This window comes from Podarcis cretensis (assembly GCF_951804945.1).
Source record: "Podarcis cretensis genome assembly, chromosome: 3".
Taxonomy (NCBI): domain Eukaryota; kingdom Metazoa; phylum Chordata; class Lepidosauria; order Squamata; family Lacertidae; genus Podarcis; species Podarcis cretensis.
The window spans coordinates 4,972,857-4,987,757 of NC_137172.1; the positions used below are offsets into that span (position 1 = coordinate 4,972,857).

General features: G+C 46.0%; 1 protein-coding gene and 1 long non-coding RNA gene across 3 annotated transcripts in view; one reads left to right on the top strand and one right to left on the bottom strand.

Moving 5' to 3' along the window:
- Nucleotides 1–14,901, top strand: part of LOC307211971 — a 202,371-nt gene that overhangs the window by 153,194 nt on the left and 34,276 nt on the right. The window lies entirely within an intron of this gene.
- Nucleotides 1–14,901, bottom strand: part of KIF13B (kinesin family member 13B) — a 203,807-nt gene that overhangs the window by 135,347 nt on the left and 53,559 nt on the right. For both annotated transcript variants that reach the window (XM_079968398.1, XM_079968397.1), the window contains exons 3-4: nt 5,230–5,242; nt 2,221–2,281 (exon numbers count right to left, since the gene is read on the bottom strand). In XM_079968398.1, the coding sequence (XP_079824524.1) occupies nt 2,221–2,281; nt 5,230–5,242 (74 nt within the window). The remainder of the gene's footprint in view (nt 1–2,220; nt 2,282–5,229; nt 5,243–14,901) is intronic.

Below are 14,901 nucleotides of genomic sequence, written 5' to 3' on the forward strand. Positions count from 1 at the left end.
GTAGAATGTGTGCTTTTATTTAAAATGCATCTCTGGGTTATTTGTGGGGCATAGGAATTCGTTCATATCCCCCCCCAAAAAAAAATACAGTCCGACCCCCCAACAAGGTCTGAGGGACAGTGGACCGGCCCCCTGCCGAAAAGGTTTGCTGACGCCTGCTCTGGAGCCTTGAGTGAACCGTGTGCTAGTCATAAATTTCAGCTTTTGTCGCTTGAAATATTGCCTCTGGGGGTGTCTGCCTCAGTGTGGCACAGTGGTTTTCAACCCGTGTGCTGTGGCACCCTGGGGCGCCCTGAATGATGACCAGATGTGCCTTGGGCAGCAATGGCCTCTGTCTCTCTTTCCTTCCCACCCTCCTCTGATGAACCTCTCCGTCTCTGCCTCCCAAAGGCTTGTGTGGCTGTTTGTTGCAGCAGCCCTGGCCACAAGCTCCGCAGGCGAAGGGTCCCTCTGGGGCCGACCAGGGAGCAGACACTTCTCTATGGGGTGGGGTGGGCAGATTTAGAGACCAGGGCAGTGGCCGCAGGTGCCCGGAGGATTCCCAAGGAGAAGGAAGAGGAGGCTGACGGAATGCTCCACAAGGGCAGGTGCTTGAAAAGGGGTGAGGGGCTGCAAGGATCAAGGCATTCTGGGAGATGATATATAATGAACTAAAAAAGGTACTTAAGTACACTTTTCCTAAGAAACCAGAGGCCTTCCTCCTGGGCATAGTTGGCCAATTGGTGTTAAAGAAGGACAGAACTTTTTTTTATGTATGCAACAGCAGCAGCAAGAATACTTATCGCAAAGCATTGGAAGACACAAGATATACCCACTCTGGAAGAATGGCAGATGCAAGTAATGGAATATATGGAGATGGCGGAAATGACTGGCAGAATCCGAGACCAGGGAGAAGAGTTGTTGGAAGAAGATTGGAAGAAATTTAAAATTTATTTACAGAAACATTGTAAAATTTTTGAATGTTAATGGTTTTGAAATGAACTGAAAGGGTTCTAGCGATGAGGTTTAAAATAAGATTGAATGGATAATTAGACAAATAAATTGGAGAAGAATTTGCTGAATTAATTTTTAACAGGGATACAAAAAAGGGAGATGTGAGGAAGTCAAGAAAATAAGTTAAACAAAGTTGAGGATTAAAAAGAGGGATTTTTGTGTATTGTTTTCATTTTCTTCTTTGTCTTTTTTGTTTTTCTTAAAACGGGTTTTTTTAAACTGTTTTTTCTTTCTTCTAATGTATTTTATAATTTGGTGTTTTTGTGCATTTGTTCTTGTTTTTTCTTATGTTTGTTTTCTTTTTCAAAACTTAATAAAACATATTTAAAAAGTAAAAAAAAAAAGAAAAGAAAAGGTGTGAGGGGCTGCTGGCTCTGCAGGAAAGGGGTGACTTAACTGGGCGTCTGAGGCTCGCACCACGCTTCCCCACACGGGAGCCACAGAAAGAATGTGCAGTGGTACCTTGGTTCTCAAACACCTTGGTACTCAAACAACTTGGAACCCAAACACAACAAACCCGGAAGTAAGTGTTCCGGTTTGCGAACTTTTTTCCGGAAGTTGAACGTGCTCCGTTTTGAGTCTTACGCTTCCGATTTGAGTGCCAAAGTTCGGTTTTGAGCATTACGCTGAGGTCTGTCTGGTTTTGCTATTTATTTTGCATTTTTGTTTTTGCGGCTCTTTTTGTTTTGTTTTTGCGGCTGTGTGGAACCCAGTTCAGCTACTGATCGATTGATTGATTGTGTGACAACGGTACGTGGTTTACTGCTTTCATTTTACGGATCAATGGTCTCCTTACATAGTAAAATTCATGTTAAATTTCTGTTTTAGGGGTTGTTTTTAAAAGTCTGGAACGGATTAATCCATTTTGCATTACTTTCTATGGGGAAGCACACCTTGGTTTTGGAACGCTTTGGTTGTGGAACGGACTTCCGGAACGGATTAAGTTTGAGAACCAAGGTACTACTGTGGTTGGTCAAGGGAGCCATGGACTCAAAAAGGTTGAAAACCTCTGGCCTAGCAGACTGACTTTCTGAAACTGACTTTTAAACTAAGCCTACCCCTCAAGACAAATATTCTGCTCCATGTCTAGGCAGAGCTGGGAGAAAACCCCAGAAAGTTCAGATTATAATGAGCTAGATGGACGAATAGCCTGACTTGGTACAACACAGGTTCTTCTGTTCCTTGCTAGATCAGTATTACGTCTGTATCTCAGCCCTGAAATACTACCTGCATATTTTTCCTTGACAGCTTCGTCCATAGACCAGAAGCAGTGATCGTAGGCAAAGACCTGCGGAGAGACAAACCAGAGACATCTTATGAAAGTCTTACTTTTACGAGGTGAACAATCCAACCAGCTTAACAGGCCATACAGAAAACAGACATCCAGCTTTCAATACACGGTTGTCCAACGATAAGTTTAGGATGTGTATGGTCCCTGCTCAGCAGCTAAACTTCAAAAGGGGCTGTGCAGCACTCTTCACTCACAGAGTTTCCCAAACTTGGGTCTCCGGCTGTTTTTTCAGACTACAGTTCCCATCATCCCTGCCCAATGGTCCTGCTAGCTAGAGATGATAATAATAATAATAATAATAATAATAATAATAATAATAATAATAAATTTTATTTATACCCCACCCTCCCCAGCCAAGACCGGGCTCAGGGCGGCTAACACCAAATATAAAAACAAATTGATTGAAATGCAATCTAAAAACAAGATTAAAATACAACATTAAAACATTAAAATACAGCCTCATTTTAATGGAAACTCAAATCAAAAAAATTTTGATTTGAGTTTCCAAGTCTTCACCAAGGCTAACTTTCCAGACTGGTCCTACGTGGGCCAGAAAAAAAGCCAGGGAAGTCCCCAAATAGGAGTTCCATCACAGAAGGAGAAAGGAAAAAAGAAGAGGGTGAGGTAATCAAATTGGCTCCAAGCCAAAGGCCAGGCGGAACAACTGTGTCTTACAGGCCCTGCGGAAAGAAATCAGATCCCGCAGGGCCCTGGTCTCATGAGACAGAGCGTTCCACCAGAACGGAGCCACTGTTGAAAAGGCCCTGGCTCTGGTTGAGGCTAATCTGACTTCCTTAGGGCCCGGGACCTCTAGGGTGTTGCTATTTATGGACCTTAAGGTCCTCCGTGGGGCATATCAGGAGAGGCGGTCCCGTAGGTACGAGGGTCCTAGGCCGTGAAGGGCTTTAAAGTCAAAACCAGCACCTTAAACCTGACCCTGTACTCCACTGGGAGCCAGTGCTGATGGGACTTGTAGTCCAAAAGCAACTGGAGACCCAAGTTTGGGAAACCCTGTTTGATCAGATGCTGTTGGGACTCCCAACTCCCATCATCCACAGCCAGCTTAGTCACTGCCTGGGGAAGATGGAAGTTGTAGTCTGCAAACATCTGGGTTGGTCGGCTTAACTGCTGCCAACATTCCATGTAGGTTGGTGGCAACTAACCTGCGGTCTTCCAGATGTTGCAAAGTTACAACTCCCATCAGTCCGGCATTGACCAATGCTCTCGGCCCAGTATACCTGAAGGAGCGTCTCCCCCCCCCCCAATCATCCAGCCCAGACACTGAGGTCCAGCGCTGAGGGCCTTCTGGCAGTTCCCTCCCTGCGAGAAGCCAAGTTACAGGGAACCAGGCAGAGGGCCTTCTTGGTAGTGGCACCCGCCCTGTGGAATGCCCTCCCACCAGATGTCAAAGAAATAAACAACAATTTGACTTTCAGAGGACATCTGAAGGCAGCCCTGTTTAGGGAAGTTTTTAACGTTTGATGTTTTATCGTGTTTTTAATATTCTGCTGGGGGCTGCCCAGAGTGGCTGGGGAAAGTCAGCCAGATGGGCAGGGTAAAAATAATGTTGTTGTTGTTGTTGTTGTTGTTGTTGAGTTGGAGTTTAACAACTGGGGACCCAGACTTGGAATAATGCTAGACTAGAGGTTGATGAACTGGCAATGTCAATTCTTGGAGCAGGGACCAGTGTTGACTGCAGCAACCCGCACGCCTGGAATCTGCAGTCTGATGCACTTCTGCAGCCTTTCAGAAATGCACTGAGAAAGTGAGTGAGAGAATAATAATAATAATAATAATAATAATAATAATAATAATAATAATTTATTTATTCCAGCCACTCTGGGTGGCTTCCAACAGAATATTAAAATATAATAGCCCATCAAACATTAAAAGCTTCTCTAAACAGGGCTGCCTTCAGATGTCTTCTAAAAATCTGGTATTTGTTTTTCTCTTTGACATCTGGTAGGAGGGCGTTCCACAGGGCGGGTGCCACTACCGAGAAGGCCCTCTGCCTGAGAGAGAAGAAGAAGAAGAGTTTGGATTTGACATCCCGCTTTATCACTACCCGAAGAAGTCTCAAAGCAGCTAACATTCTCCTTTCCCTTCCTCCCCCACAACAAACACTCTGTGAGGTGAGTGGGGCTGAGAGACTTCAGAGAAGAGTGACTGGCCCAAGGTCACCCGGCAGCTGCATGTGGAGGAGCGGAGACGTGAACCCGGTTCACCAGATTACGAATCCACTGCTCTTAACCACTACACCACACTGGCTCTTACAACTGAGAACAACTGAGATGTATGCTCACCACACAACTCCACCCCAATAACAAAAAATCATTTACCAAAGCTTCCATGAGGATACCTTCCCACATACTCTAAGAACCCACTCGTTTCCCTAGTCATAGAATTGCAGAGTTGGGAGGGACCCCGAGGGTCATCCAGTCCAACCCCCTACAATGTAGCCATTCAAGGCTGTTTTGCCTCCCCTTTTGGGCCTGCAACTTCTTTAAAATGCTGCAAAGGAAACTGTCCGAAAATAAAACCTTTGGAGAAGCAGAAAGGGAACAGATCCAGAAGAGAGACAGAGAGCAACTGCAACTTTCCAACGCTGTGCAAACGGGAGGAAACGATTCGTGTGGTTTAATAAGAAGAAGAAGAAAAACCCCACACAACACAATCTTTCATCCACAACCCCCAGCGTTCAGTGTGTGACCATGCTGTCATTTGTTCCTGTGACTCATATCTTGGCTGCCAGTGGTGCTTCGGGAGAGAAGAGCTTTTAATGTTATGTTTCCCCTTCCTTGCACAGTAGCAGCGAGCACATTTAGAAAGAAAGCGGTAAATATTTTTCTGCACAGAATCCAAAGGCAAATAAATATCAGGATTCCCACACACACACCCAACACACCCACACCCCAGGCTCCAAAGTGCAATTGGAAAAGACCTACCTTGGGTTGGCTCCTACAGTTCAGAAACAGGAACATCGCGGGACATGCAAGGAAAAAGAGGTAGGGAGAGAAGGAAAATAACAGGTTAACACCTTGCTCGCTCGCTCGCTCGCTCTTTTTCATAAGTGCAAAAGAAATCACAAGTTAAAAAATGCACAAGACAACAGCTCTGGTCAATGACGCAGATACACATCTTCAAAAGTATTCACCTTAATATCACTTTCAATAATCAGGTTTTTTTTCTGCAAATATGCTGGCTTGTCAGGAGAAAGGCATTTCCGCACACAGTACAGAGTTCAAGAAGAGACGAGTAAAAGACTTACGGTGCGTTACACCCAAGTAAATAGATACACTGGTACCTCCGGTTACAAACTTAATTCGTTCCGGAGGTCCGTCCTTAAGCCAAAACCATTCATAACCTGAGGCGCACTTTTGCTAATAGCGCCTCCCGCTGCCGCCGGCACGCGACTTCCGCTCGCATCTGAGGGGAAAGTTTGCAAAAAGGGGCATCTGCTTCCGGGTTAGCGGAGCTTGTAACCCAAAGCGTTCGCAAGGAGGATGGTACGTAACACGAGGTTCCACTGTATAGGATCGCAGATACGAGAGGGTCAAGATTCCACAGATTTTGCAGAAATCCAAATCCTGAAAGTTGGGCTAGGCAATATCTGGTTTCCAACATCGCAATACATCACCAGCTAAACAGAGCGATGTACAGTGGTACCTCGGGTTAGGAACTTAATTCGTTCCAGAGGTCCGTTCTTAACCTGAAACTCTTCTTAACCTGAAGCACCACTTTAGCTAATGGGGCCTCCTGCAACTGTCGTGCCGCCGCAGCGCAATTTCTGTTCTCATCCTGAAGCAAAGTTCTTAACCCGAGGTACTATTTCTGGGTTAGCGGAGCTTATAACCTGAAGTGTCTGTAACCTGAAGCATCTGTAACCCGAGGTACCACTGTACCGATATATCGCGATGTTTGAAATAAGGATGGAGCTATGCAGAGGCACTGGCTGGCTTCAAGGTTTCCCCACATTGTGATTTTTGCGTAACACAAACACACACACATCATGATTCACAATATATTGCTAGGTCAAGAATGATGAAACCAGTATCATGGCTATGGATAGTGTTGGTTTTGACCTTTAAAGCCCTAAACGGCCTCGGCCCAGTATTCCTGAATGAGCGTCTCCACCCCCATCGTTCTGCCTGGATGCCGAGGGCCTTCTGGTGGTTCCCTCATTGCGAGAAGTGAGGTTACAGGGAACCAGGCAGAGGGCCTTCTCAGTAGTGGCACCCGCCCTGTGGAACGCCCTCCCATCAGATGTCAAAGAGATAAACAACTACCTGACATTTAGAAGACATCTGAAGGCAGCCCTGTTCAGGGAAGTTTTTAATGTGTGACATTTTAATGTATTTTTAATCTTTGTTGGAAGCTGCCCAGAGTGGCTGGGGAAACCCAGCCAGATGGGTGGGGTACAAATTATTATTATTATTATTATTATTATTATTATTATTATTATCTTCAAAACGGTTTTGAACGGCATATTGATATATTGCCCAGCCCTGTTTGCAAGAAGATTAGTCTCCAAAGTGTCTCTCAATTTTGTGTGTGTCGTTGCCTCCCAATTTATTATATTTTCACCCTGCTTTTCTGGGAAAGTGCTGACCACCTCTCCTGAGGCAAGCAGTTTGCGGAAATCCGAATGCCATTCCCAATGTGAGATAACCATGATGAGACTGCAGGGTGGTTGGGGGGGAAGAGGAACCAGCAATATTAGCGACAAAACACCCCGGCATCTTCCCCCATCAGGCGTAAGGAGACTGACCCTGACATTTCCCAGCCGCCTCTGGCCAGCAGGAGTGAGTGGTGGTGGTGGAAGGGAAAGCGAGACAGGGAGAGTCACAGGAATAAAACATGAATTGCAGATCTTCTCTCGCTGCCCACTTGAGCTTAGAAGGGGAGGCGGCGTTCAGCTCTTGAGGTATCTGTTTCGCTTGGACTGTCTCTTGGCACAATGATCTGACCTTGACCGCTGCTGCTCTGCTCTTACCCGATTAAGAGTCAAGAGGCACACAGAGAAAAGAACCGTAATAGCAGCGCTGGTAAGGCGCAGCGCTAGGAACGTGGCAAAGACGGAGCAAACTTCGTGCCTCCAAGAAAAGTGGAAGACTGGGGGCTTTTGCTTAACTGAAGTTTGTTGTGCGGTCTGTTACAACAAAAATGCGGTTCGCGATAACTATGGCTAATTTCAAAGACGCCGGTATCAAGCAGCGATTTCTGAAGCTGGCTTTTATATATGTATTTCTCTATCGGCGGGGAGGGGATTATAACACCAATGTTCAGGGGCAAAAACCATCATAGTGGCAAATAGCATAAAAGGAACTGTAGAATGTACATTCCCAAGGAAAGCACAAAATGCGTCGCAAATCTGCAGATCATCTTAATACATCGACACAGCAGATTTAACCCTCGGGAAAGACTAGGCGAAGAGATGAGTTTTAAGCAGGCTTTTTGAAATTAACTGTGGTTAGCCTTAACAGCAATCCTGGGTTCGAAAAGCACAGTAAACCATGGTTAGCTAAAAGCTGCTGAATTTCTCCTCTCAGTTGTGTGGGACAAGGAGACGTGAAAGGCCAGGAAAGACCCACTGTGGCTCATGCACGCCACTCTAAACCATGGTTTATCCTTATGCGCAAGCACGGCTCATGTGACCGAAGCAGGAAGTGCGACGAGATCTGCCCAATTCACACCAGCCCATTTGAAACTTGCCTTTCAATGCAGCTGTCCAGTCAAGTAACCTCTAGCGGAGAAAGCTTTTCGCCCCCCTCCCCCCAAATTGCGAGACAGGATTATGTTATTATATGTCACTTAAAACGTTTAGGTCTTTATTGTGCTCGTATTATTCAGCGCTTGGGATTAAAAGCAGCAATAAGAACATAATCCCTGTGGCCCTTCCCTGCATATGGAGGTTTCAAAAAGAGGATTACGCGGTGTAAAACAAGCAGCTCAATATAGGCCAAAAGGCCGGTTTCAAATAAGCATTGTGTTCTTTCCACAAAGATGCACACACAGCCTCATTTGATGTTCGCGGCTAAGCAGAGGACCAGAAGCCCTCGCATAAAAGCAAACCGCAGGGCACCCAGGCACAGCTTGCAGCCCCAACCTGGTGTCCTTAGATGGGCTAGGCCACAATTCCTATCAGCCGAAACATCTGCAGGGCACCTGCCCGGCGAAGGTGGCTGAATACATACTAGTGTTGCCCACATCAAAGCGGACCACGTACATGTACACACATGCAAGACCCTGGGGGTCTGGATGCAGATAATTTTTCTCCTGTCCCTGAAAGAGATAGCTAATGAGCGCGGAGGACATTGCCGTATTTTTCTGTGTATAAGACGCCCACCCCATGTATAAGACAACCCCTATTCTTCGTGCCACAAATTAAGAAATAAATAATTGCAACATTCTATGCACAGTGGATGCTTGGGTTGGGAACGTTATTCATGAAGGATGGACGTTCGCAACCCGCAGCGTTCGCAACCTGCAGCAGTTCGTCTGCGCATGCGCAGGTTGCGATTCGGCGCATGCGCAACCCCCGAAACCTAAAAGTAACCTGTTCTGGTACTTCCGGGTTTCGGCGGGTCCGTAACCCAAAAAAACGCAACTGAAGCATCTGTAACCCGAGGTATGACTGTATAAGACAACTCCCAATTTTAAATTTAAAAAATTTGGGGGAAAATATAGTCTTATATGCAGAAAAATACAGTATGTTCCATTGTTTTCTTTTAACAGGGGAAGGGTTGTAGCTTACTGGCAGAGCGCATCGAATTGTAGGGTTGGAAGGGACACGCAGGGTCATCTAGTCCAACCCTCTGTAATGCAGGAATCTCAGCACAGAATCCCAGAGTTGGAAGATGGAAAGGTTCGTTATTATTTTGCATGGGTCATTTACGCAAGATCTCCAAAGCATTGCACGTGCTGTATCTCAGCAGTTGTCACAGCAGCTGAGTTTAGCTAGGCCAGTTGTCATTGACCTAAAAAAATCACAGAATTGGGACCCCAAGGGTCATCCAGTCCAACCCCCTGCAGGAACCACACCTAAAGTACCCCTGACAGACGGACACCCAACCTTTGCTTAGAAACCTCCACCACCTTCCGAGGGAGGCCGTTCCAATGTCAGACAACGCTTAGCGTCAGAAAGTTCTTCCTGATGTTAAGTCAGAATCTCTTGTAATGAGAATGCATTGGTTCAGGTCCGACCATCTGGAGCAGCAGCAGCAGAAAACCAAGTTTCCATGGTCCATCTTCCATGTGGCAGCCCTTGAGATATTTGAAGGTGGCTACCTATCGGGTGGCGCTGTGGGTTAAACAGCGCGGTTCAAATCCCCGCGACGGGGTGAGCTCCCGTTGCTCGGTCCCTGCTCCTGCCAACCTAGCAGTTCGAAAGCACATCAAAGTGGATCAATAGGTACCGCTCCGGCGGGAAGGTAAATGGCATTTCCGTGCGCTGCCCTGGTTCGCCAGAAGAGGCTTAGTCATGCTGGCCACATGACCCGGAAGCTGTACATAGGCTCCCTCGGCCAATAGAGCGAGATGAGCACCGCAACCCCAGAGTCATCCGCGACTGGACCTAAAGGTCAGGGGTCCCTTTACCTTCACCTTTAAACATTGGAACCATGTTAGGACGTGGGAATGTTATTTGCAGGAAAACTACTCCTGCTGGCTTGAATTACTCCTTCCCGTTGCATTTACTGCCAGCCCTGACTTGGGCTTCAGTTTGGCGGCAAGAAAGGTGAGCGACAGACATTTATCACATCCGAAGCGCAACACAGATGAGAGGAGATGCTCAGTTTCCATCTGGGAGTCAGATGCGTTTGTCTGGCTAAGAGATTAAATCCCGGCCTTTCCTATCCTCATTCTCTTTTAACAGCACTAATCTCAAATAATTAAAGGGTGTTCGTTAAAATTTTCAGGAAAGTCTTTGGAGAGACATCAGAAGTATGGATGGGTTAATATAGGGGGGAGAGGAGCAATAGGCTCGTGTTTCGCCTTCCTAAAAATACACACCGTTTCCCCATTATTCAAAAACTTCCTACTCAGCCAACGGTGTTTTGAGACAAGGCTTGTAAATTAGAGTAAGTAGCCAGTACACATGGGTTTATGACGTGCGGTTTGTTTAATTTGTGAAAACCACAATAGACTGTGGCAGTAATTAGTGAGTCAGGATGGTTAAGCGTGTCTGCTCTGGAGGAGAAAAGGCTAATAAAATGTCAAAAGGGAAAACCCTGAACAGTAAGAGACAACCCAGCTCTCCATTCATCACCTTCCTTAGGCATTTCTAGCAAGCTTGATTTAATTATTACTCTTTCGCTGCTCATTTTAATGCTGTGAAAACAGGCACAGCTTTGCAGTCTCAACGTGCGGATGAGACGATGGTGTCGAGACGAGGAATTCGGGGTTTGTTAGGCAGTGGGGAGGGACGCGGGTGGCGCTGTGAGTTAAACCACAGAGCCTAGGACTTGCTGATCATAAGGTTGGTGGTTCGAATCCCCGCGACGGTGTGAGCTCCCATTGCTTGGTCCCTGCTCCTGCCAACCTAGCAGTTCGAAAGCACGTCAAAGTGCAAGTAGATAAATAGATACCACTCTGGCGGGAAGATCAACGGCGTTTCCGTGTGCTGCTCTGGTTTGCCAGAGGCGGCTTAGTCATGCTGGCCACATGACCCGGAAGCTGTACGCCGGCTCCCTCGGCCAGTAAAGCGAGACGAGCGCCGCAACCCCAGAGTCGGCCACGACTGGACCTAACGGTCAGGGGTCCCTTTACATTTTAAACCAAGGTTGGGGAAGGGGAAAAGAGTTTCGAAGCCACGGCTCTCTAAAACTTTGGCGACACTCCCCCCACCCCAACCAGCAATTTGCATGCTGTCCACACCTGAATATGCCCAATTTCTGAAATCAGATTGGATTTGCACGATTTGAATTTCCTGGCTACGCTTTCCAGTTTGCTTTTGCTGTTGACACTGTTAAATATACACATGCATTGGCTGCTGCAAGTTGTTGGTGCTGCAATTCTCCCATGTTACTCATGGCATGCAAGTCTGTCCTGTTTGCCACCCCATGTCAGGGAGGGGTTTATGGGTGGGAGAGGAAGGGAGGGGGATAAGATCTCAATGACCTGGTTTACCCAAAGAGCAAAGCAACAATTCTCTCTCTCTCTCTCTCTCTCTCTGTGTGTGTGTGTGTGTGTGTGTTTGTGTTGGCAGAAATCGTGAGAGAAGTTTCCACATACGGTCTACACCCCAGATTCCATTCTGCTACGGCTTTGGAGTTTGGGTAACTGGTTTCATCCTCGTCTCCAAACACCCCACAAAACAGCAGCTACATCGTTCCAGTGAAAATGGCAGAAATCCACCCCTGTGCCCAGTCTACAAAAGGGGGCTTCAAACACGGGCGGACAGGGTGGGGGGGGGACAGGGGGGAAGCAGGCAAGCCCAGATTTTAGCGACAGATGGGAAATAAAAGCTGCGGAACAATCAAACAGAGGCTTAATACCATGCGGTGCCTGGAGAATACGCAGAGACATGGCGACGAAAGAGAAATATTTGGGACGTCCAAAGGGACTGTGGCTTGTATTCGAGGCCTCGCCATTCCCTTTCAGCAATGGGGACCAGAATTTAAGGACAGGGAAGAAAAGTTCATTTTTCTGTGCAAGTCACATTCCGCCCCATCCTCGAAGGCTTGTCCTTCTCCTACTTTATCTGTTTTACAGGGTGGGCATCCAACATCTGCTCCATCGTTCTCCCACCCACCAAGAACAAGCTGCATTTTGGGCTGGCAATTCCGAACGCCTGTTTTGTACTTGGAGGCCTAAGAAGTTTAGATTTAAAGAGCTTTATTCTCTTTTCTAACGCTCCCTTCTTCTTTCTCGGGACTGGCACGCGGAGCCTTGGAGGGCTATTTTCCTTCGTACAACGCTCCCTTGATAATCAAATTAAAATAAGTTTGTGGGCGGGAAGGTCTTGTGAACAGCCCTGGGCAACAAAGAAAAAGTTAATAAAAAAATTAAAAATAAAATAGAGGGGAGAAGCGGGAAGAGTTGCATCATACCGAGTCAGATAAATCATTAATAACATTTCTTATCTCACCTTTCCAAGAAGTGAAAGGAATTCTCTTATGTTACCTGCACATTATGCATCTGAGTAATATCCCCACCCCCATGCAATAATTGCATACACAGCCAGTGAGGTGCATTCTAAACACTGATATGTATCCAACAGGCCCTGTTTATTTCTTTGATTCCATTTCAAAATCACTTCCCATGAAAGATGTCAAAGAAGCGATCTTGCAATTGTCTGGGAAACGATCAATGATAAATAAATTCAAAACAATTCCACATGCAAAAAAACAAAAACGATGTCTCAAATTCAGTGCAGATAAGGAGACTGGGATGCAACCTTTTACAGTTCTGGCAAACCAGCCTTATTTTTCTTCAACATTTCGCTGCAGAACCACCACCTGCAACTCTCAGCACTTTTAAGAGCAAAAATTCAGGTTGTGAACATTTGCCTGTTGCCGCTACTGCAGGTTATTTTATTATTATTATTAACCCTTAGAAAAAATGGCAAGGTTAACTGTGGTTAACTGATCTTTTTCTTCTTTGGTGAGCACTTGTAGTCGAGTAAGATGGTCTTCCATAAAAACGGTTTTAACAATGAGTCCGTAAGTGACTATTGAGGCCAATTCTGGATCCACACGTCCTTCCACAGTGGAGACGTAGATTTATGGGCAGGAGTTGATCATGCTGAGGGTTTGCTAAGTGTGCCTTCCTCTTAGCACGTTTCTCCCTTTTGTTCTGAGTTCAAGCGTCTTCAAAACCCATGACACCTTTGGTAAAGGCTGTTCTCCAACTGGAGCGCTCAGGCCAGTGTTTTCCAGTTGTCAGTGTTTACGTTACATTTTTTAGATTTGCCTTAAGACAGTCTTTAAACCTCTTTTGTTGACCACCAACATTACGCTTTCCATTTTTATAAGTTCGGAATAGAGTAGTTGCTTTGGAAGACGATAATCAGGCATTCGTACAACATGACCAGTCCAACAAAGTTGATGTTGAAGAATCATTGCTTCAACACTGGTGATCTTTGCTTCACAAACAACAGTCAAGAGGGTAAATGACCTAAAAATACTTGAAGGGGCCATGAAATATTGAACTAACTTTTTATGTTAACTCTGGGCAACTGCAGTCCTAACAACCTACCGTAATTTTCGCTCTATAAGACGCACCAGACCACAAGACTCACCTAGTTTTTGGAGGAGGAAAACAAGAAAAAAAAAAAATATTCTGAATCTCAGAAGCCACAGCAGCAAGAGGGATCGCTGAGCAGTGAAAGCAGCAATCCCTCTTGCTGTTCTGGCTTCTGGGATAGCTGCGCAGCCTGTATTCGCTCCATAAGACGCAAAAACATTTCCCCTTACTTTTTAGGAGGGAAAAAGTGAGTCTTATAGAGCAAAAAACATGGTATTTGGCTCAGGGGCCGCCTGAGTACAAGCTTGCGCAGCCTAAGTGTTAAGCCAGCCCGAACCTTGCAGATTCCATTGGGACGGCCAGATAGGATGCCAGGTGTTGAACACACTGCAAGAAGCGAATCGTTAGCTCTGAGCAGCTGTTTCCCAGCAAAGAAGACTGTCCCATCAAAGCCCTGCCAAACTTCCGGCTCTCTTCCACTGTCTTTAAGAGACAACAACTCGCTTTGATTAAACTATGGCTGGCAGATGTAAAATACATCAAAATCAAACTTTAGGCAGCTAGAAAGGCAGCGAGGAAACAGGAGGGATGAGAATCGCCAACAAAAATCACAGCTGCTAAGATACACATCTGATTTTTTTAAAAAAGGAGGAAATTGATTTAAAGATTGGTGATCGTTCCCAAAAATATTTTGTTTTTTTCACTCATTTATACAAGAAGCAACAACTCCCCCTTCCCAAAGTGCCAAATGTCTACTTATTTACATTTAACTTTCAGGTAATTTCAGATTTTTCCCCTTCATGGATCACTGCCTTGCCGTGGCGAAGGGGCTTGAAGAACTCAGAGAAGCTATGAACTATGCCGAGCAGGGCACCCAAGATGAACAGGTCATAGTGGAGAGTTTTGACCAAACGTGATCCACCTGGAGGAGGAATCGGCAAGCCACTCCAGTATCCCTGCCAAGAAAACTCCATGGACAAAGACAACAGGCATATAAAAGTTATGACGCTGGAAGATGAGCCCCTCAGGTCGGAAGGCGTCCAACATGCTACTGGGGAAGAGCGGAGGGCAAGTACAAGTAGATCCAGAGCTGATGAAGCGGCTGGGCCAAAGCCGAAAGGACGCTCAGTTGCGGATATGCCTGGAAGCGAAAGGAAAGTCCAATGCTGTAAAGAAAAATATTGCATAGGAACCTGGAATGTAAGAACCATGAACATGGGTAAGTTGGAGGTGGTCAAAAATGAGATGGCAAGAATAAATATTGACATCCTGGGCATCAGTGAACTAAAATGGACGGGAATGGGTGAATTCAGTTCGGATGACCATCATATCTACTACTGTGGGCAAGAAACCCGTAAAAGAAATGGAGTGGCCCTCATAGTCAACAAAAGAGTGGCAAAAGCTGTACTGGGTTGCAATCTCAAAAATGATAG